Source organism: Larimichthys crocea, chromosome XIV (genome assembly GCF_000972845.2).
Source record: "Larimichthys crocea isolate SSNF chromosome XIV, L_crocea_2.0, whole genome shotgun sequence".
NCBI classification, from domain to species: Eukaryota; Metazoa; Chordata; class Actinopteri; family Sciaenidae; genus Larimichthys; species Larimichthys crocea.
In genome coordinates this window covers 6841722-6863644 of record NC_040024.1, presented here as the reverse complement: position 1 = coordinate 6863644, position 21923 = coordinate 6841722, and the positions used below count along the sequence as shown (strand labels likewise).

General features: G+C 44.2%; 3 protein-coding genes across 5 annotated transcripts in view; 2 read left to right on the top strand and 1 right to left on the bottom strand.

The window, feature by feature from the left end:
* The window catches only part of LOC104935135 (V-set domain-containing T-cell activation inhibitor 1), a 592626-nt gene that overhangs the window by 269144 nt on the left and 301559 nt on the right, over positions 1-21923 (bottom strand). The gene's annotated exons all lie outside the window — the stretch shown is intronic.
* LOC104938114 (FH2 domain-containing protein 1) lies at positions 336-16236 on the top strand. Of its 3 annotated transcripts, XM_027287543.1 has the most exons (14): positions 336-522; positions 8726-9091; positions 9173-9340; positions 9498-9559; positions 10820-10922; positions 11018-11103; positions 11239-11339; positions 11767-11837; positions 12180-12287; positions 12536-12606; positions 12732-12849; positions 12942-13106; positions 13264-13359; positions 13444-16236. In XM_027287543.1, exons 2-14 carry the CDS (start codon positions 8861-8863, stop codon positions 15799-15801), a joined length of 3738 nt encoding a protein of 1245 aa, XP_027143344.1. In that variant the 5' UTR covers positions 336-522; positions 8726-8860; the 3' UTR covers positions 15802-16236. The 3 variants fall into 3 exon arrangements, with proteins under 3 accessions (XP_027143344.1, XP_027143345.1, XP_027143346.1); XM_027287545.1 differs by lacking the exons at positions 336-522; positions 8726-9091; positions 9173-9340 and having other exon boundaries at positions 9518-9559; positions 10741-10922; XM_027287544.1 differs by lacking the exons at positions 336-522; positions 8726-9091; positions 9173-9340 and having other exon boundaries at positions 9517-9559; positions 10741-11103.
* Positions 16512-21923, top strand: part of LOC104938112 (F-box/WD repeat-containing protein 7) — a 32632-nt gene continuing 27220 nt past the window's right edge. Inside the window, exons 1-2 of the mRNA XM_027287562.1 lie at positions 16512-16687; positions 21224-21732. Coding sequence (XP_027143363.1) covers positions 21250-21732 — 483 coding nt within the window. The 5' untranslated portion in view covers positions 16512-16687; positions 21224-21249. The remainder of the gene's footprint in view (positions 16688-21223; positions 21733-21923) is intronic.

Sequence of the window (21923 nt, the reverse complement as noted above, 5' to 3'; positions counted from 1 at the left end):
AAGCATGCTAACGCGCTACGCTAAACTGGTGAACCCGGTGCTTAACGTTAGCACGCAGGTTAGCTCAGTTAGCATTTTTTAATGATAATTAATTAAAGTTTATTAATTAATGTTAATTAAAACTGCTGACTCATTAAACATTAATGTTAATGTGTGTGTGTGTGTGTGAGGAGGGAAGCCTTACTGTTGCCAAGGGCGGGGCTGGTTGAGCTTATCTGAGCCACACACACACACACACACACACACACACACACACACACACACACACACACACACACACACACACACGTCTTTCCCTTCCACCTGAGTGATCACGCATGCGCACAGAGGCATCTCGGGGTCCCCACCTCGCGCTCTCTCTCTCTCTCTCGCGCACAGCCCGGTGTGCCGTTCTCCCGCTCAGCGCGCGCTGCCCGTGGATGTATGTAACGTTGTGTCGCCGTTACCGTTCATGATAATTTGAATTTTTTTTCTCGTACCGGTGTTTCTGGACTTGTTTTCCCGCCGGAGCCGCCGTCTCCGGTAAGTACAGGTGTGAATCACACCTCTCTGCTCGTTTTACCGTGTTTTAACGGTTTTTAACGGTTATTAACGGTTTTTAACGGTTTGTTTGCGGGCCGGTGCGGGGCTCTTTAACAGACGTCAGTTACATTTATACATATGTGACATAATGACGCACAAACAGCCTGTTTAATATTAATATACTGACTTGTAGTGTGTGTGTGTGACTTCATTTAGTTTGTTTTCATGTTTTCAGATATGAAGCTCACTCGTGTTTGTTTGTCGTGCTCTCCTGAGGCGTTACTAAAATATTCATAACCGTTCCTGCAGTGTGTTTGTAATATTTATGTTATGTTTAAAGAAGTTATAACTGATTTATCACCACAGTGTTAATGTTATACTCACTTTTAATGCTGTGATGATGATTCTAATAATAATATTTGATTTATTTAATTTAAAGTGCTTCTTCAAATTTAGTTTATTTAAAGTGCAACCAAGCGTCAATCTCTGTGAGTCAGTCTCCATAAGTCCCCATGTTACAGCAGAAATAAACATGTTTACAGCCTGGTACAAAAAACAGTTTTAGTCTCTGTAGCTAATGACAACTGTACTGAGGGTGAATTTATATACAACTCACCTGTTCAGGTTATATTAAGGCTTAAAGTTATGCAGGAGTAAGAGCGTGGATGATTGACAGGTGGGTTGCTTGGTTGCATGACCATGCGTTTCTGCGTTACGTTAGGTTGAAGTCGTCGTCTGAGGCCGTGGAGACCAAAGAGAAAGGATGTTTTACCACGTTAGCAATATTAGGTTTTCAGGCCTCGGGCTGTTGAAGATCACATGATGACGTGTCAACATAGAGCTCAGACCGTGTCAGGAAATAATGAAAACTTGTTTTTAGCCTAAATGTTTGATTAGTAATAACCTTTAATTTAAACATCTATGGCTCCTGTTGAATTATAAATGTAGGAGCTGATTAACTGAATTTAACGAGCTTGTGTTGAGGTCTTCGGAGGCGTGATTCATTGAAGAAGACAGCAGTCAAACACCTTTGCGTGGTCGCCGGTTCTTCCAGCCACCCTCCCCAGGCATCTCGGGCAGACTGCACCCAGGCCGCGGTGCTCTCTCGGCGGGGTTGAGTGTTCCATCTGACCCCCCCGACCCGCCTGGAGCTCCGGTGAGAGATACAGGAGCAGGATGACATTTCAGATCCCGAGAAACGCCGTTTGGCGGCTCTCTGTCACTTTCTGTCCCGTCTTTTTCCGTCGCCATGGTAACCCCGAAGACGACTAGCGATGCTCAGCCAGCCATTTGCTTTGCTTGACCCTCCCCGACTGTAAAACACAGCAGTAAACTTCATCTCCCTCTCTCTGCTTCAGCCATCAGTCGCCCTGAGAGAGATTTAAAGGAGATCCCTCCGCTCATTAACACTTTTTTTTGGGCACGGTGGAGCCAAACCTGACGTGTTTTTCATGCTAATGTCGTATAAAGAACAACTTCTGAGCCACATCAATGTGGGGGGTCCTCGCCCACCCCCCATCACCATCACAACACAACACACACATGTGTTTACTGTTGTTTGTCTGGTAAATAAGACAGAGGCCTTCTCCTCCTCAGGGAGTTACTGAGGTATCCAGGGTGACTGTATTTGTGCTCGGTCTGGATCCAGCACCAACACCTGTGATCTGTGATACTGGAAAAAACTTGAATGTTGTTATTTCTGAGAACATTCTTGAAGGTTTACTTGGATATTTATTGGTTAGTTTTTAAGTACTTTATTGGATGGTTCTTGGATAGTTCTAGTTTGATTCTTGGGTAATTTCTTGGACACTCGTTGGGTAGTTCTGGCTAGATCCTTGGATAGTTTCTTGGATGTTTGATGATTAGCTCTTGCTAGATTCCTGGATGGTTTTTTGGACAGTTGTTGATTATTTTTCAGTAGATTGTTGGATGGTTTCCTGGATATTATTGGTAGTTATTTCTTGTTGATTCTTGTTGGATAGTGCTAGTTTGATTCTTGGGTGGTTCCTTGGGCACTTGTTGGGTAGTTCTGGCTAGATTGTTGGATGTTCTTTGGATAGTTGTTGTTGATTATTTTTCAGTAGATCCTTGGATGGTTTCTTGGGTATTTGTTGGTTTGATTCTTGGGTGGTTTCTTGGGCACTCGTTGGGTAGTTCTGGCTAGATCCTTGGATAGTTTCTTGTTGGTTATTTCTCAGTAGATTATCTTCCTTGTGAGCCTGTTAGCAATGAGATTATTTTTAAGATCGTTTCTAAAAGGTTTTAAGTAGTTTTAGGATAATTTCTAGATCATCTTCATGATTCTTTTCAGGTCATTTCTTTGATAGACTTGATTTCTAACATCATTTGGTGATTCTTGTGTAGTTTCTGTGAAAGTTCTTGACCGTGGAAATCATAATTGAGGTCAACATTGTAGCCTTTTCTACTTGTGGAACAGTTCCTGGGTAGTTTTTGGGTTGTCTCTGGATAGTTTTTGTACATAAACTCTTGCCTCCAGCTTGTGACAGCACGGTCTGCTGACCTGCTGCTGTAATCCTCAGACTGAGGCATTAGGAGATCCGTCACTGCTGGAGAAAGAGTGGGAGTTAATCTGTCAGACTGCTGAGCAACAACCAGCCAAAAAAACAAAACACATTTAAAGCCTGCTGTGACTCATACGGTATGTCGCCTCAGAGCTCGTCTCATTTAACTTTCAGAGCTCCGGCAGCAGCTGTGAGATGCTTCGAGATGCTGTCGGGCTGTTGACGAGGTGTAAGACGCGTTATCGTAAGAACTGATCACAGTTTGCTCAAAATATGTTTCTTTTCTCTCTCTGACTGTTGTACCTGTTGCTCTTCTATCTCTCTTTTTCATTTTGATAATCAGAAAAGCCAGAACAGACAAAGAACAAGAATATTTGGAATAATCCATCAATAAATACCAAAATGTGGAACTCTGGAACCCGAAGCACAAAGAATTCAACGTATTTTATATTTAATGGTGCATAAAAGTGTTGACTGAACTTCACAACAAATTCAGACTGAGAAATCAGAAATATTAAAAAGAAAACTTTAATTTCCGACACGATTTAGTGCCAGGACACTTTGAAGAAGATGGTAAAAAGAAACAATGAATATGTAGGAGACAAAATTGTGTTAATCAGAATAAAGATCTCAATTTTATGCTCAAACAAACTACATTACCACTAATGAAAATCAAGACTAAGACGTCTTCGTCAACATGTTTTTGAATAATCAAGAAGATAATGAAAGTTGCAGACTTGTACAAAATATTTTAGGTCACCTGCAGAAACTTTATTGACTCTCCGTCCTCGAGACGTTCGTCTGGAAACTTTCTGAACTCAGCCTCGGTGTCAACCGCGGCGGATTATCCTCGTCTTTCCTTCAGCAGAATGTGAAGATAACCAGCATTTATTTTGTCCCGTCTCACCATTCTGGATCCAGAAACTCTCTTTGGTTTCATATTAAAATGCCACAAACTGTTTTTTTTTTCCGTCGAGTCACTGGAGAAAGTTCAGCTGCTGCATTTTGGAAAAAACATTAAGATGCCTGACGGAGCCGTCAGCGCTGAGCTGATAGTGGTGGAGGTTTCTACGGGTCATCAGTGTTTTCGCTCTAGCAGCTTTTCATTGAGGTGATCACAGATCTGCTTTTAAGAATGGAGCTCGCTGGTCTCCTTTAATCGAGCTGAAGGTGGTTTCATTGACACCACACAAAGTCCTTCATCAGCTTCCTCTTTTTCCGAGACACACCTGTCGACTGCTGAGTCACCTGAAGACTTAAGGCTGTTTCTACAGTAGCCCAGAACGGACAAACTAAACACCAGCTCTCTATCAGAGACTACATCCAGGTTTTAGACAGTCTGTGTCATGGAGACTACGTCCAGGTTTTAGACAGTCTGTGTCACGGAGACTACGTCCAGGTTTTAGACAGTCTGCGGGGACGTTACAGAGACTACGTCCAGGTTTTAGACAATCTGCAGGAACGTTACGGAGACTACGTCCAGGTTTTAGACAGTCTGCGGGGACGTCTCAGAGACTACGTTCAGGTTTTAGACATTCTGTGGGGACGTCACGGAGACTACGTCCAGGTTTTAGACAGTCTGCGGGGACGTCTCAGAGACTACGTTCAGGTTTTAGACAGTCTGTGTCACGGAGACTACGTCCGGGTTTTAGACAGTCTGCAGGGACGTTACGGAGACTACGTCCAGTTTTAGACAGTCTGCGGGGAAGTCACAGAGACTACGTCCATGTTTAAGACAGTCTGCGGGGACTTCACGGAGACTACGTCCAGGTTTTAGACAGTCTGCGGTTCCAGCTAGTCTGTACCTGAACACAGCGTCTGCTCATCTTTATTTTTCGTTGATAAAAGTCGTGTGAACCTCCAGATGATGTTTCATTTTATCCATCACCTCTCATAGAGCGTAACACGGCATGAGTCAGCACAAAGCGTTCGTCATCTTCAGTGTTTGTGTTTGAGTGTGTGACTGAGGAGAGGTCAAATGAATTTGTACTGTCAATATTTGTCCGAGTATTTTTCCTCAAACAGGTTTGCACTGACTGTTGTGTGTCGCTGGCAGCCACGTTTGCAGCTCTCCTACAGATTTTATGGACATCTGTGATTTACAGAGTTTATGATGGACAGTGAAGTAAACTGCTAACTGTAGCTGCTGTTAGCTCAGTTTGTTAGCTAGTGTTAGCTCAGTTTGTTAGCTGCTGTTAGCTCAGTTTGTTAGCTAGTGTTAGCTCAGTTTGTTAGCTGCTGTTAGCTGCTGTTAGCTCAGTTTGTTAGCTGCTGTTAGCTCGGTTTGTTAGCTGCTGTTAGCTCGGTTTGTTAGCTGCTGTTAGCTCAGTTTGTTAGCTGCTGTTAGCACAGTTTGTTAGCTGCTGTTAGCTCAGTTTGTTAGCTACTATTAACTAATGTTAGCTCAGTTTGTTAGCTGCTGTTAGCTAATGTTAACTCAGTTTGTTAGCTGCTGTTAGCTCAGTTTGTTAGCTGCTATTAGCACAGTTTGTTAGCTGTTGTTAGCTCAGTTTGTTAGCTGCTGTTAGCTCAGTTTGTTAGCTGCTGTTAGCTCAGTTTGTTAGCTGCTGTTAGCTCAGTTTGTTAGCTGCCGTTAGCTCAGTTTGTTAGCTGCTGTTAGCACAGTTTGTTAGCTGCTGTTAGCTCAGTTTGTTAGCTGCCGTTAGCTCAGTTTGTTATCTGCCGTTAGCTCGGTTTGTTAGCTGCCGTTAGCTCGGTTTGTTAGCTGCTGTTAGCACAGTTTGTTAGCTGCTGTTAGCTCAGTTTGTTAGCCGGGCAGTGAGCTCAGAGCACCGGGGGAGTGTTCGTGTTTTGAGTTGTTTTTGGGCCACTGGGAAAAAGAAGAAGAGGAGGTGTCGTGCCAGAACCGGAGCTGGTCAATACATAAGTCAGTATCATGGCTTAGTACGTTAGCTGCTAAACTCACCTTTAAAGCTATAAATAACACATCCACACAGCGTTTTGTTAGCGTTAGCAGGCATCAAGCCAACAAAGTAACTCTGGACGTTGACAGAGGAAGTTGTGTACTACTACTCTGTGCTGTGGACTGATGGGTCGTCATGGCGATGATTGTTTCACGCACCGTCACTGTCAGTTACTCGTCCACCTCCTTTGTTTCCAGCGTTTCCTCCGGCCTCCCCCTCGCTGTCTGTGTTCAGTATTGAGGTCAGGGCAGACTCTGTGGGAATGTGGAGCGGAGGATGGAGATGGTTGGACGTCGGATCAGAACTGGGTCGACTGAGAAAAGCGAACTCAGTGTGCGCCACGAAGCGAGTCGTCACCCGGAGAAAAGTGTCGACGAGTCGTGACAGCAGCTGAAAACTCATGAGCCAATCAGGTTTATTTAAATCTCACATGAGATCGGACTGAACAGAGGAAGTACTCGGATACTTTACTCGAGTAAAAGTACTACAACATGCTGTGAAAATACTTGAGTACTAGAATACAGCCGATCACCTTTAATCATCATAGTAGTACTTCTTTTAGCAGTACTAGTAGGAACAGCAGTCACAGCAGTGGTACTTACTAGTTCTAGTTGGGTAGTACTAGTAGTAAGTAGTAAATATATTCAAAATACTTCTTACAGTACTGGTAGTAGGAGTAAAAACAGTAGTAACAGTATTGTTAGTATAACTAGTAATAGTACTAATAGGAATGGTGGTGGTAATAGTACTATTAGTAGTATTAGTAGTAGAACTAGTAGTCATGGTAGTGTAATCGTAAATATACTTAAAATACTTGTTGCAGTAGTACTGGTAGTACTTTTAGTAATTAGTGTTAGTAGTATTACTAGTACTACAAATAATGGCAGTGGTAGGAGCGGTAATAGTATTACTATAGTAGTATTAGTAAACATAGAATTAGTAGTAGTAGTAGTTATAGAATTAGTTGTAGTAGTATTAGTATTACTATAGTAGTAGTAGTATAGTAGTAGTAGTATTACTATAGTAGTGGTAGTATTACTATAGTAGTAGTAGTATTACTGTAGTAGTAGTAGTATTACTATAGTAGTGGTAGTATTACTATAGTAGTGGTAGTAGTACTCCACAGTAGTCGTGATAACAAAGTTGTGGAGCAGTTCAGTCATCAGTTCACACTCAAACTCGTTAACCAATCAGAACTCTCTGTGTGAACCGGGTCACACGAAGGCCCGGTCTATTTTTACACTGCGAGTCACGTGATTGGACGATGCCACGATGATGTCACGGTCCAATTTAAATGAGAGAGAGAGATGATAGAGGAAAACATCAGGACGTGTTTCAAATGAATAATTTCATATTAATAATGTGACTCACACACACACACACACACACTGTGACCTCAGCTTTGTCGTCTGCCAAGTAAACAAACCATCATTGTTTGTAACCTGGTCCGTTGCCACGACGATCAGTGGCACTCAGTGACCAGTTGCCACGGTAGCACATGGCAGCCTCACTCCCCGGGATCAAAACACACACACACACACATTGTAAGCCCTCCTGTGTGAAGTTGTGGACTCATGTCGACTATATGGACTTCCTGGCTGTGTCCAGAGGTGTGAACACACTTTATTTACTGACATTAATAGGTATCAGTCATCAGGGTTCATCCTCTGGGGAGCACGAACAACAACAAAAACGTTCTCTGCTCAGGGCGGCCTCAGCGTGTCATCGAGCCACCCTTTAAGGACTGCCCATAAAAATCCTGGACCAGCAGCAGGTGGTCTCACGTTCAGGTGACACTTGTGATGTTTGAGGAGAAGGTGTGTGTGTGTGTGTGTGTGTGTGTGTGTGTGTGTGTGTGTGTGATGAAGAGGCCGGAGCTGTTTGATCGTTTAGAGAAAAACAAACACGTCAGGTTTCACTGAAGAAAAGAGTCATGGCAGGAAAGTAAACATTGCATTAATGTTTAATTAACATTCATTTAATTACCACACACACACACACACACACGTGGAGGCGGTGTGTGTGTGTGTGTGTGTGTGTGAATAAAACAGATGAATGTCAGCGTGAGTCGGTCGTGGTCGCGTGCCAGCTGGAATTTTCCGAGTCATTCGTCTCCGCCTGCGTTCGGCTCGTCGACACACTTCCTCCTGTGATTTTTATATATCTTAATTAATGATTCATTAAACCGAGGCGCCTCCCAACAAACGACTGAAACATTCAAATCAGGACACCATCTGCACGTTAAAGGAGGTCAGAATGAACTTTATGTTCGTGGTTTTTGTTCCTGCAGCAGCTCCAACTTCACTTCTCATGCCTCCAGGGAAATATTTGTACTTTTTTACGACATCTGACAGTTTTAGTTTCTTCACAAATCAAGACGTTTACACACTTTTACTAGAAATCAAGTTTTTCTGACAGACCACGTCCACGCTCTTAACCCTGCATAACTTTAAGCCTTAATATAATGTGAACAGGTGAGTTGTATATAAATTCACCCTCAGTACAGTTGTCATGAACGGGGAAATTAGCTACAGAGACCAAAACTGTTTTTTGTACCAGGCTGTAAACATGTTTATTTCTGCTGTGAAGTTGGACATTTGGACATGGGGACTTATGGAGACTGACTCACTTCTGGAGCCAGACTCAAGTGGACGTTAGAGGTGGTTTTCCTGTCCGGTTCGGCCGCTGAGCCCGGTCCTGTTGCCTCATTCAGTTAATTAACAGGTGGCTAAAGTAAATTAATAAATTTTTTTGCAGGTTTTCCATCTGACTTTTGAACCCTCCGATGTTCTTGAAGCGATAACCCGTCGTCATCGTCGCCATGGTCACCCATCACCTCGGTGACCAGCCTGTCCACCGCCACTCTCTGTTCCCGTCCAATCGGCCGTGGGGATGCATGTGATGGGCAGCGTCTCCCCGGCCAATGAGAGGGAGGGTTTCTCCCTCCAGGACAACCGGACGAAACCACCTCCACCCGCTCCTCCTCCTCCTCCTGCTCTTCTTCCTCCTCCACCTCCTCCTCCAGTGCCGCCCCTGCTACCAGGGCTGGGAATCCCCATAGGAGGTCTGAGGAAGACGAAGAGGGTGAGGAGTTTCTTCTGGAAGACGATCCCGGAGGATCAGGTAAAGCTCGGCACGATGGAGGCACACCTGTACGATCCAAAGACTTTGATTTACACCTGTGTGTGTGTGTGTGTGTCACAGGTGAAGGGCCGGGCCAACCTGTGGACTCAGGGTCAGGTGCAGCAGCAGTACCAGATCGACGTCCAGACCATCGAGGAGCTGTTTGGTCAAAATGACCAATCAAACGCCAAGTCGACACCCACAAGAGGAGGGAGGACGAGGAGCTCGTTCAGGGACACCAAAGAGGAGGTGTGTGTGTCCATGTGTGTGTCCATGTGTGTGTGATGCAGGATGGCGTGTGCTGCTGTTTGTTGAAGGTGTGTTTGGACAGTTTCCACCTGGGCTCTGACCTCTGACTCACACCTCTCTCTCTCTCTCTCTCTGTTTGTCTTTGTCTCTCCACCAGGTCACTATTTTAGACTCGAAGCGAGGGATGAACATCGGGATCTTCCTCAAACAGTTCAAGAGGTAAAAACTGGTTCAGTCCCTGAAGAGACGCAAAGCCGAACTCAGTGTAACTTTGAATGTTCAGTTTATGTCGGTCATGGAGGAGAGAGGACACAGCCGGGGTAACACTGTGTCCTCGCCCACATCCAGGGGTGTTATGGGTAAACAGACATACTGGGCAGGAGAGACACTCATGATATGTCACCTGTCCCAAGTTACACAAAAGAAACGTGATGATGGACTACACCTGTGATGAGACGCTAGCAACCAAAGACAGATACAGAGCAACCACAGAGACAAAAAGAGACAAACCAAAGACAGATACAGAGCAACCACAGAGACAAAAAGAGACAAAAAACTAACAAAAAGAGACAAAAAACTGAAAAAAAGACCAAAGACTGACAAAAAGACAAAAGACTGACAAAAAGAAAAAAAACTGACAAAAAACTGACAAAAAAAGACAAAAAACTGGCAAAAAGACCAAAGACTGACAAAAAGACAAAAGACTGACAAAAAGAAAAAAAACTGACAAAAAACTGACAAAAAGAGACAAAAAACTGACAAAAAGACAAAAAAACTGACAAAAAGACAAAAAACTGACAAAAAGACAAAAAACTGACAAAAAGAGACAAAAAACTGACAAAAAGAGACGTGAAGTGTCACAAAAATGCAAAACAACTACAAGGAGACACAAATAACCACAAAGACACAAATCTTCTGTTTCTTTTCTGTATTAACATCTGTGATTTTGTCTCCTCTGAACACACTGAGGTCAGACTGTGACCTCTGTGTTTATGTTGTGTTGACCAGCGTGTTCACACTGAGAGACAGACAGGCATGAGGGAGACACAGACAGACAGACAGACATGAGGGAGACACAGAGACAGGTCTGTGTGTTGTATAAACTCCATGTAAATGTAAGTGTTGTATTTGAACGCAGCACACTCAGGATGATAAATATTTCCCATGCTCCTCTGGACCGGACACCAGCAGCCGTTAATAATTATTAATTAACACACTGCTAATTAATATTCGTAACAAGCTGAGATCAATGAAGTCTAAAGACTGTCCCTGAAGGATTTCCATGAAAACTCTGCAGGGTGTCAACAAGCATCAGACACCGAGCAGAGACATGAAATGTTTCGTTTCATAAAGACAGACCAGGACACACTGAAAACACGACTTCATCATCTGTCCTTCAGGATGTCACATGATTTAAACTGAAGAAGAGGAACCAGAGCACGGCGATGATTTAAACAATGAACACCTTTCCTCCTCCAGGGCCAATCACACCATAGTAGACGATATTCACCATGGCAACAGTGAGCCCTACGGGGTGGAGCCTCTGAGAGAGCTGCTGAAGCTGCTGCCGGAGACGGAGGAGGTGACACACACACACACACACACACACTCATACACACACACACACACTAACATCATCACGTTTGTATCGTCGTCGTCATGTTTCCTCTCCCGAAGGTGAAGAAGCTGAAGTCGTACCGCGGCGACATCTCCAAGCTCTCATTGGCCGATTCCTTCGTGTACCTGCTGATTCAGCTCCCCAGGTGAGAGGCCGCGCTCATCTTTGACCTTTGACCTTTGACCCTTTGCGAACAGCTAAAGGTCAGCCTCGGGTTTACTCTGGTGTGGCGGCTTCTTGCTCAGTCGCTGTCAGAAGTCTCACGCGTTTCTCTCTGTAGTTACTCGGTCCGTATCGAGTCCATGCTGTTGAAAGAGGAGTTCCCCACCGTGTGTGAGGCCATGAAACGAGACATCAAGATCCTTCGCACAGCTACCAAAGGTAACGACCAACATCGACTACACCGGCACACATCTCCCTCTGCTCAGAAGTGAGTCAGTCTCACAGGTGACTTGTTTGAAGAACTCAGGTCCGCTGAGCGTGCACATGAAGCGATGAGTCGTTTTTCCGTCTTCGGTGCAAATGATCCATGCAGAGTGAAACATCGTGCAGTGACACTCTTCTTCTTCTTCCTCGCGCTCTCACACAACACAAACTTAACACCTGGATTATTTTCGGCAGCGTGTGTGATAACTCGTTAACTAACCCTCGACGCGCTAACACCATCGCTGACACCACACACACTCCGCCGCACGGCGAGTTTCAAAGCTGCTGTCGCTCAGTTTAGTCTTTTTTTTTTTTCCACATGGAAGCAGCTGATGTTTGTTTGTGTACTGATGCTAATAAAGACTTCCTCCTCCTCCTCCAGAGTTAATGTGTTGTGAGGAGCTCCATGCTGTTCTTCACCTGGTGCTGCAGGCTGGAAACATCCTCAACGCTGTGAGTGAAAAATAAAACTGCATTCATGAATCATTAGACAACAGAGAGAGAAAGAAAAGACGACAAACTGTTCTAATGCTGTTTCACCTCAGTGTCTCAGCAGCATTAACCCCAAATTCAGTTTAAGGCTGTACAAACCCTCAACAGTTCATAAACTCTCTAAAGGTGTTATTTTAGTTGGGAGACGACAGTAGGACACAAATTTATTTTGACTTTACAAAAACATAACGTCCGTTAGAAGAGCTGTAGTTTTCATTCTTAATGAGCTGTAAGTCATAAACTAATATGCAAAAAACTTTAAATGTTGATGACTGTGTGTGTTGTGTTGTGTGTGTGTTGCAGGGAGGTTATGCAGGAAACGCTGTAGGTTTCAAGCTGTCGTCCCTTCTGTCTCTGGCCGACACCAAAGCCAACAAACCGGGAATGAACCTGCTGCACTTTGTCGCTCTGGTCAGTCACCTTGTACTTCAATAAGAGATTCAACATGAGGCGAGGGAATGCAATCTGTTACTTAAATAAAAGTGCTTTGAGTTAAAGTACTTAAGTATTAACATCGACATGAATATACTCTATTACTGGATCATAATTATTGATGCATTAATGTGTTCAGCGCTTTAACGTTGCAGCTCGTAGTAGAGGTATAAAGTATCAAGTTCAAAGTTAAAATAAAAGTGAATTCTTCGTCTTTTTTTCTTCAGGAAGCTAAAAAAAAAGACGATAAGCTGTTGGAGTTTCCTCTGAAGTTGAGTCACGTCCAGCCTGCGTCCAGGTCAGACATCTTCTCCACATGTTAAAGACCACATTTCCCATGAGCGTCACATTCATCCACACCTTTCATCTCCCTCTAAAGCCTGTGATTACAGTGTAAAGTACCGATATATATATATTCTGTAGGATCTCTGTGGAAACGCTGGACGCTGAGCTGCAGAGGCTGACGTCTCGCACACGCTCGCTAGAGGAAAGCGTCCAGAGAGACGCGGAGCTGCTGCAGCAGCTGGACGACTTCCTGCAGGTGCACAGATGTTTTCAAGGAAGTATTCAGTTACTTTACTCCAGTAAAAAAGTACTCACATCACACTGTCACGTTTGTGTTTTGCCTCTCAGTCGGCCGCCTCGTCTCTTTGCTCGCTGCGTGGCGGGCGGCAGCAGCTGAAGACGGAAGGCAGCGAGCTGATCGACTTCTTCTGCGAGGACAGAGAGACGTTCAGACTCGACGACTGCTTCAGCATCTTCCACACCTTCTGCTCCAGATTCACCTCTGCTGTGAAGGTACGCTGCCGTCAGTATAATATGTAATATGTATCCTTAATATTAAAACAGCCATGAAATGGAGCGAGGCTCTATCAGCACTCATTGCTTGATGTTTGCTGCCACCTGGTGTTCAAAGAGAGTCATAGCCGTAAAATATCTGTCTGTTTCCCTGAAGGAGAACTTGGAGAGGGAGGCCAAGGAGGCCACCCGTCGCCGGCGGATCCAGGAGCTGGAGGAGCAGAAGAGGCACTCGTGGGCGGGGGGTGAGGAGGTAGGAGGAGGCGCAAACAGTCACTGAAGTACAAGTACACAGCCGTTACTTCTATTAAAGTACTACTTTGTGATTCTGTTGTAGGTTGGCGGAGCATTCGGTTTGCGTTGCAGCAGTGAGACGGACATGTCGGCCGCCATGTCGCGTCATGACGAGGCCGGGCGGCTGGTGGAGCTCCTGACCCCGAAGTCCCGTCCCCGATCGCCCCTCAACAACAATCCTCTGGGGCGATCTGGGAGCTTACGGCGCTCTCGAAACTTTCCATCCACCTCGCCGTCTATGGCAGCTGAGCGCGAACTGAGCACGCTCCTGGGGATGACGTCTCGTGAGGACAACCAGCAGAGAGGAGGAGGAAGGGGAGAGGCAAGGACAGCTTTACCATCAGCCTCACCTGAACCTGGGCTCAAAAGTCCAGGACTCTCCCCTCAGACTCACAGCACCACAAACCAGCAGCCTCAAACGGGCCAGACGGCATCGCAAACCCGCTCCTCACCTCGCAAGAGCTCTTTGAGTGCAAACCATACAACCGCCGCTTACCTCAGTTACGATGCTACGCAGACTCAATCAAACACCATCGCACCCGCAAATAAAGTTACAATCAAACCTACCTCTGATGCGAACCAGCAATCCCGACACAACAACAACGACAAAGATCAACTTGGTCTGAGTTTGAGCAACCAGGAGACGCTCTCAGACCATCAGTCTGGTTTGAGGAGCGATCCAGATTTTCGTGGACGGGTCGCCAGCAGTGATGAGAAGTTTGAACGTAGCACTGCAGCTCCAGGCAACATGTCCGTGGTTTTAGAGAAACACACTCTGGTACCGGAGCTGAAAGTGTTTGATACCGTCGCCAACGAAGGTCGCCTCCACGGGCAGCACCAGGACGATATGTTAATCACAGACTTGGAAGAAGCTGGAGCGGACGTATCCCAAGTCCAGAAGATGTCGCATGAGACCCCGATCGGGAACACGGACAAATCCAACGTGAAGATGTCTTCCTTACAAAGAGACGAAGACGAGGGACGAGAGGAAAAGGTGGTTGTGTGGTGTGTCACGGGTGTGTGTGAGGCAGCTGGCGAGCTCACACTTTATGACAACGCACAAACTGAGAGAGATCAGAGTGGAAGTGACAATCACGGAGGAGGTCAGCAACCTTCCTCCACCCCAACCAATCGCAAGCCTTCAGAACCTCAACCGGCCAATGAGAAGCCAGTGCCTGTACCCATCAGCAGCCAACCGGTGCCTGCGTCCCGCTGTGACGACCCATCGCATCCCATCTCATCCCCCAGGTGGCACCCATCAGCCAATGAAGCGCCTACCATCGCCGCAGGTGCCTCTGAGGAAGCAGCCAATCAGGAGGAAGTAGTAGAAGGTTCCACCAATGAGAAGAGAGATGTGGAGACTCTCCAAGTACAATCATCAAATGAGACAACCAATGAAAATAAAGAAGCAGCTTCTTCTACTAACAAAAAGGTAGAACTGATACCTTCATCCAAACCATCCACCAAGAACCTCCCTACCTCCAGAACTCGACCCCCCGGGATCAAACCCGCAATCACAACCGCTGCCTCTACCGCCAACAAGGTCAAGCCCGTCCGCACCCTCACCAACTCCGAGAACCAGGGCATGAGGCGGGTAGTGCCCATCTCCAGAACCAGCCGAGGAACTCCATCCCTGGGCAAACGTTCAGAGAAACCTCCTGGCAACCAGCGAGGCCCCTCAATCGCAGTGACACCCGCCAGTGTGTCCATGTCCAACCTCAACAGCACCACCCTCCGTCGAGGAGAGAGGCCCTCAACTGCTCCTTCATCCCGGCGCTCCAGCATCAACAAGACCCCGGACCCCAAGGATTCAAAAGACCAGAAGGTCTCAGGTACTCGGACATCTTCCCGAGAGCAGAACCAGGACTTGCAGAGGAAACCGTCCATCCGAAAGCCCTTAACGAAACCCAAACTCCAGCCGGAGGAGAAGCTGTGTCGCTCCAAACTTCGGGCGCAAACCCAAGGAGGTGCAGGAGGTGGGGTAGGAGGAGGAGGTAGCATCAGCGCCCCTGCCACTCCTCTGCACAAAGCCCCTTCCTCTTCATCGTCACCGCTTCCAAGTTTCGCCCAAAGCACCGCCTCCTCTTCTTTCAGGCGCACCAACACCAACCTCACTCCTCCTACTCCTCCTCCTTCACCCCACGCTGGCTCAGACTCCTCTCCCAAGACCTCCTCCATTGCCCCACCCGGTACCTCCTCACCTTTGACGCGAACTGGCTCCTTAAGAGTCTCCTCAACCGCCTCCACCTCCTCCTCCCCGCTGACAAGGTCTCAGAGCATCAGGGCGCCTCCTCGCTCGCCACTCCACGACTCGCTGGCTCCCCCTAAAGGCCACCGGCGGAACGACAGCGGCACCTTCTCCGAGAAGTCGACTCACTCCGCCAGGCCGAGCTGGAGATGACAGGCCGCATTCCAACTACTTCTTCCTTCTTCACCGGAGGATACGTTCCAATATGAAGAATCGAGTATAAATAAGCTGGAGGAATATTTGTCTCCTCAACTTGAACCATGCTGGTGGACGCATTCCATTATGTACACTTAAGACTGTAGGCCGCATTCCAAGATGAAGAAGAAACTGCTCCAGGTTGCCTTTGATGAGCCTCGTGTCCATGACGACTGACTCCCAGCTGATGCTTCCTCTCGCCTGATTAAATGACTTTTATTTTGAAATTTTCCTTACGACTCTGCACCTTTAACGTCACTAACCGAGCCGAGGAATCCCCAGAACGTCCGCCCCTGATTGAATTAGGAATCATCTTAATGATTATGAAATCACGGAGAATCATGAACTTTAGACGAGGAGATCTTCAGTCTCCGATTCAACAGACAGTTGCTAGGCCAATGTGGGGTCATTATGGTGTATCTGATGTATTATGTACGTATGGAGGATAGTGTGTGATGATGATATATATATAATCGACTACTTAATAATTAAAGGAGTTATCACAACACAAAAATATTTTTTAATTATGAATTATTTATTTATTTAAATTAGTTCATAAATAAAAGATTACTGTTAAGATCAAAGTAACTAATAATTTTATTTTTATTTATTTTATTTTATTTTTGTTTTGTTTTAAACTTTTTTTCTCGCGCGGCGCGTGACGTCATCGGACCGCGCCCAAACAAAGCTCCATGTGCACGAGCAGGAGAAAGTTTGTTTGTTTGTGACGTAACAAAGTTTAAAAATACTTTTAAAATAAATTACTAATAAATACTCTGAAACTGATGGGAGCCTGCGCGGGGAACACTGAACCAGAGGAGGAGAAGTCCAGCTCAACACCTGAGGTAAAAGTACACGAATATTACTGCAGTAATACTACAGAGATAAACAGTTTATGGGTGATATACTAGAAATACTGCAGTAATACTACAAGAGATAACACGTTATGACGGTGATATACGTAGAAATACTGCAGTAATACTACAATGAGATACACACGTTATGACGTGATATACTGTGAAATACTGCAGTAATACTACAAGAGATACAACGTTTATGACGGGTGATATACTGTGAAATACTGCAGTAATACTACAGAGATACACACTTATGTCGTGTAATACTGTGAAATACTGCAGTAATACTACAAGAGATACACACGGTTATGACGGTGATATACTGTGGAAATACTGCAGTAATACTACAAGAGATACACACGGTTATGACGGTGATATACTGTGGAAATACTGCAGTAATACTACAAGAGATACACACGGTTATGACGGTGATATACTGTGGAAATACTGCAGTAATACTACAAGAGATAAACACGGTTATGACGGTGATATACTGGGAAATACTGCAGTAATATCTACAAGAGTAACACGTTTATGACGGTGATATACTGTGGAAATACTGCAGTAATCTACAAGAGATACACACGGTTATGACGGTGATTAAGTAGAAATACTGCAGTAATACTACAAGAGATACACACGTTTATGACGGTGATATACTGTAGAAATACTGCAGTAATACTACAAGAGATACACACGGTTATGACGGTGATATACTGTGGAAATACTGCAGTAATACTACAAGAGATACACACGGTTATGACGGTGACATACTGTAGAAATACTGCAGTAATACTACAAGAGATACAACGTTTATGACTGAATACTGTAGAATACCTGCAGTAATACTACAAGAGATACACACGGTTACGTGAATACGTGTGAAATACTGCGTAATACTACAAGAGATAACACGTTATGACGGTGATCATACTGTAGAAATACTGCAGATAATACTACAAGAGATACACACGTTTATGACGGTGAATACTGTAAATACTGCAGTAATACTAAAAGATCTACCTGTTATGACGGTACGGGAACTGAGAAATATACTGCAGTATACTACAAGAAACACCGGTTATGACGTGATATACTGTGAAATACTGCAGTAATACTACAAGAGATAAACACGTTTATGACGGTGATATACTGTAGAAATACTGCAGTAATACTACAAGAGATACACACGGTTATGACGGTGATATACTGTAGAAATACTGCAGTAATACTACAAGAGTAAACACGGTTATGACGGTGAATACTGTAGAAATACTGAGTAATACTACAAGAGATAACACGGTTATGACGGTGTATACTGAAATACTGCAGTAATACTACAAGAGATAAACACGGTATGACGTGACATACTGTAGAAATACTGCAGTAATACATACAAGAGATAAAACGGTTATGACGGTGACTACTGTAGAAATACTGCAGTAAACTAACAAGAGATAAACACGGTTATGACGTGAATACGTGGAAATACTGCAGTAATACTACAAGAGATAACACACGTTTAGACGGTGACTATTACTGTGAAATAGCAGTAATATACAGAGATAACACGTTATGACGTGTATACTGTGAATATGCAGTATATACTACAAGAGATAAACACGTTTATGACGTGATATACTGTGGAAATACTGCCAGCTAATACTACAAGAGATAAACACGGTTATGACGGAATACTGTGAAATACTGCAGTAATACTACAAGATACACGTTTATGACTGTGATATACTGTGGAATCACGCAGTAATACTACAAGAGATAACACGGTTTATGACGGTGATCATACTGTGGAAATACTGCAGTATACTACAGAGATACACAAGTTTATGACTGTGATATACTGTGAAAACTGCAGTAATACTACAAAGATACACACGTTATGACGGTGACATACTTGGAAATACTGCGTATACTACAAGAGATACACACGTTTGACGTGATATACTGTAGAAATACTGCAGTAATACTACAAGAGATACACATGTTATGACGGTGGGATATCTGGGAAATACTGCAGTAATACTACAAGAGATAAACACGGTTATGACGGTGATATACTGTGGAAATACTGCAGTTAATTCTACAAGAGATAAACACGTTTATGAGTGATATACTGTGGAAATACTGCAGTAATATCAAGAGATACACACGGTTATGACGGTGACATACTGTGAAATACTGCGTATACTACAGAGAAAACACGTTATGACGGTGAATACTGTAAATACTGAGTAATACTACAAGAGATACACACGTTATGACGTGATATCTGTGGAAATACTGCAGTAATACTACAGAGATAACACGGTTATGCGGTGATATACTGTAGAAATACTGCCAGTAATACTACAAGAGATAACACGTTATGACGGTGCATATACTGTAGAAATACTGCAGTAATACTACAAGAGATACACACGGTTATGACGTGACTACTGTGGAATACTGCAGTAACTACAAGAGATACAACCACGTTTTGACGGTGATATACTGTGAAATACTGCAGTATCACAAGAGATTCACACGTTATGAAGTGATATACTGTAGAAATTCTGCTAATACTACAAGAGTACAACATTATGACGGTGACATACTGTAGAATACTGCAGTAATACTACAAGAGATACACACGGTTATGACTGTGATCTACTGTGAAATACTGCAGTATATACAAGAGATACACACGGTTATGACGGTGATATACTGTGGAAAATACTGCAGTTAATACTACAAGAGATTACACACGTTATGAGGTGCGGTGATATCTGTAGAAATACTGCAGTAATACTAAAGAGATACACACGGTTTATGACAGTATACTGTAGAAATACTGCAGTAATACTACAAGAGATACACAAGGTTATGACTGGCGTGGAAATACGTAGAAATACTGCCAGTAATACTACAAAGAGATACACCGGTTATGACGGTGACATACTGTGAAATACTGCAGTATACTACAAGAGATATACACGATTTATGACGGTGACATACTGGGAAATACTGCATAATACTACAGAGATAACACGGTTATGACGGTGATATACTGTGGAAATACTGCAGTAATACTACAAGAGATAAACACGTTTATGACTGTGATATACTGTGGAAATACTGCAGTAAAATACACAGAGTAACACACGGTTATGACGGTGACATACTGTAGAATACTGCAGAATACTACAAGAGTAAACACGGTTATGACGGTGATATACTGTGGAAATACTGCAGTAATACTACAAGAGATACCCACGTTTATGACGGTGATATACTGTGGAATACGTAGTATACTACAAGAGATAAACACGGTTATGACGGTGATATACTGTAGAAATACTGCTAGTAATACTACAAGAGATAAACAGTTTATGCGTGTGTATATACTGTAGAAATACTGCAGTAATACTACAAGAGATACACACGGTTATGACGATGATATACTGTGGAAATACTGCAGTAATACTACAAGAGATAAACACGTTTATGACGGTGATATACTGTAGAAATACTGCAGTAATACTACAAGAGATAAAACACGGTGTATGACGGTGATTATCTGTGAAATACTGGCAGAATACTACAAGAGATAAACACGTTTATGACGGTGATCCTGTAGAAATACTGCAGTATACTACAAGAGTACACACGTTATGACGGTGATTACTGTGAAAACTGCAGTATACTACAAGAAGAACACGGTTTATGACGGTGAATACTGTGACTGAAATACTGCAGTAATACTACAAGAGATACACAGTTTATGACTGTGATACTGTGGAAATACTGCAGTAATACTACAAGAGATACACACGTTTAACGGTGATATACTGTAGAACTACTGCGTATACTACAAGAGATAACAACACGTTTATGCACGGTGATATACTGTGAAATACTGCAGTAATACTACAAGAGATAACACAGTTTATGACGGTGATATACTGTAGAATACTGCAGTAATACTACAGAGATACAACGTTATGACGGTTGATATACTGTGGAAATCTGCAGTAATACTACAGGATACACACGGTTATGACGGGGTGACATACTGTGGAAATACTGCTACAGTAATACTACAAGAGTACACACGGTTATGACGTGTGATATACTGTAGAATACTGCAGTAATACTACAGAGATAAACACGGTTTATGACGTGATATACTGTGAAATACTGCCAGTAATACTAACGAGATACACACGTTTATGACGGTGATATACTGTGACATACTGCAGTATCCTACAAGAGATAAACAGTTTTTGACGTTGATCTATGTGGAAATACTGCAGTAATACTACAAGAGATAAACACGGTTATGACGGTGACATACTGTAGAAATACTGCAGTAATACTACAAGAGATAAACACGGTTATGACGGTGACATACTGTAGAAATACGAGCTAACAGCAGCTACAGTTTACTTCACTGTCCGTCAGGAAAGTCTGTAAATCGGAGAGTTGATGGTTCGTCTCGTTAACGTGTCGGTCGGTGTCTCCTCAGGATGTTTCTCTGAGTGAAGGAAAGATGGACGAAGAGCGCCAAGAAAGGAGAGAGGAGGAGGAGGAGGAGGAGACAGGACGAGGAGACGAGGACAGGACTCCGTCCAGGAGGACAGAGGAGGAGGAGGACGAGGAGGAGATAGAAGAGATGAAGGCCCACCCCAAAGACAAAGCACGGAGGGAGCTGATTGGTGGACACACTCCGATCTCCGCCTCCTCTTCCTTCACCTCGTCTCCTTTCCTTGGCCGAGGAAGGGGACAAGGAGGCGAGGAGGACGGGGAGGAAGACGAGGTCAGAGTCGCCATAGTTACCATTGAGGACGAGTCCTGTCCATCAGAGCCTTTTGGCACCGCCCACCTGGAGATGGCCAATCAGATCACACGGATAGAGGATGGAGGCGGTAAAAAGGAGGAGGAGGAGGAGGAGGAGGAGGCCAACAGTGATGAAAGAGAGGAAGAGGAGGAGAGCACAGAGGTGACGTCACCATCGCTTCACCTGCAGAGCCAGGTACGACGATACTCCATTACATTTGTCTCTTTAGTTACTTTTTCAGGTAAACGTTGAAGTACAAATACACACATGATGCCTGAGCTGTGTGTGTGAGTCACCAGCAGGTGGCGGCGTTGCACTTTTATCACACACACACACACACACACACCTGGTTCAGCACTGTATTGTGTGTGTGTGTGTGTGTGTGT

Excerpts from the sequence above, each read along its gene's own strand:
- LOC104938114 (XM_027287543.1), top strand. The coding sequence starts at position 8,861 with ATGCATGTGATGGGCAGCGTCTCCCCGGCCAATGAGAGGGAGGGTTTC. Across the intron at positions 10,923-11,017 it reads TGCTGCCGGAGACGGAGGAG|GTGAAGAAGCTGAAGTCGTA; the intron begins GTGACACACACA and ends CCTCTCCCGAAG. Across the intron at positions 13,360-13,443 it reads CGTGGGCGGGGGGTGAGGAG|GTTGGCGGAGCATTCGGTTT; the intron begins GTAGGAGGAGGC and ends ATTCTGTTGTAG.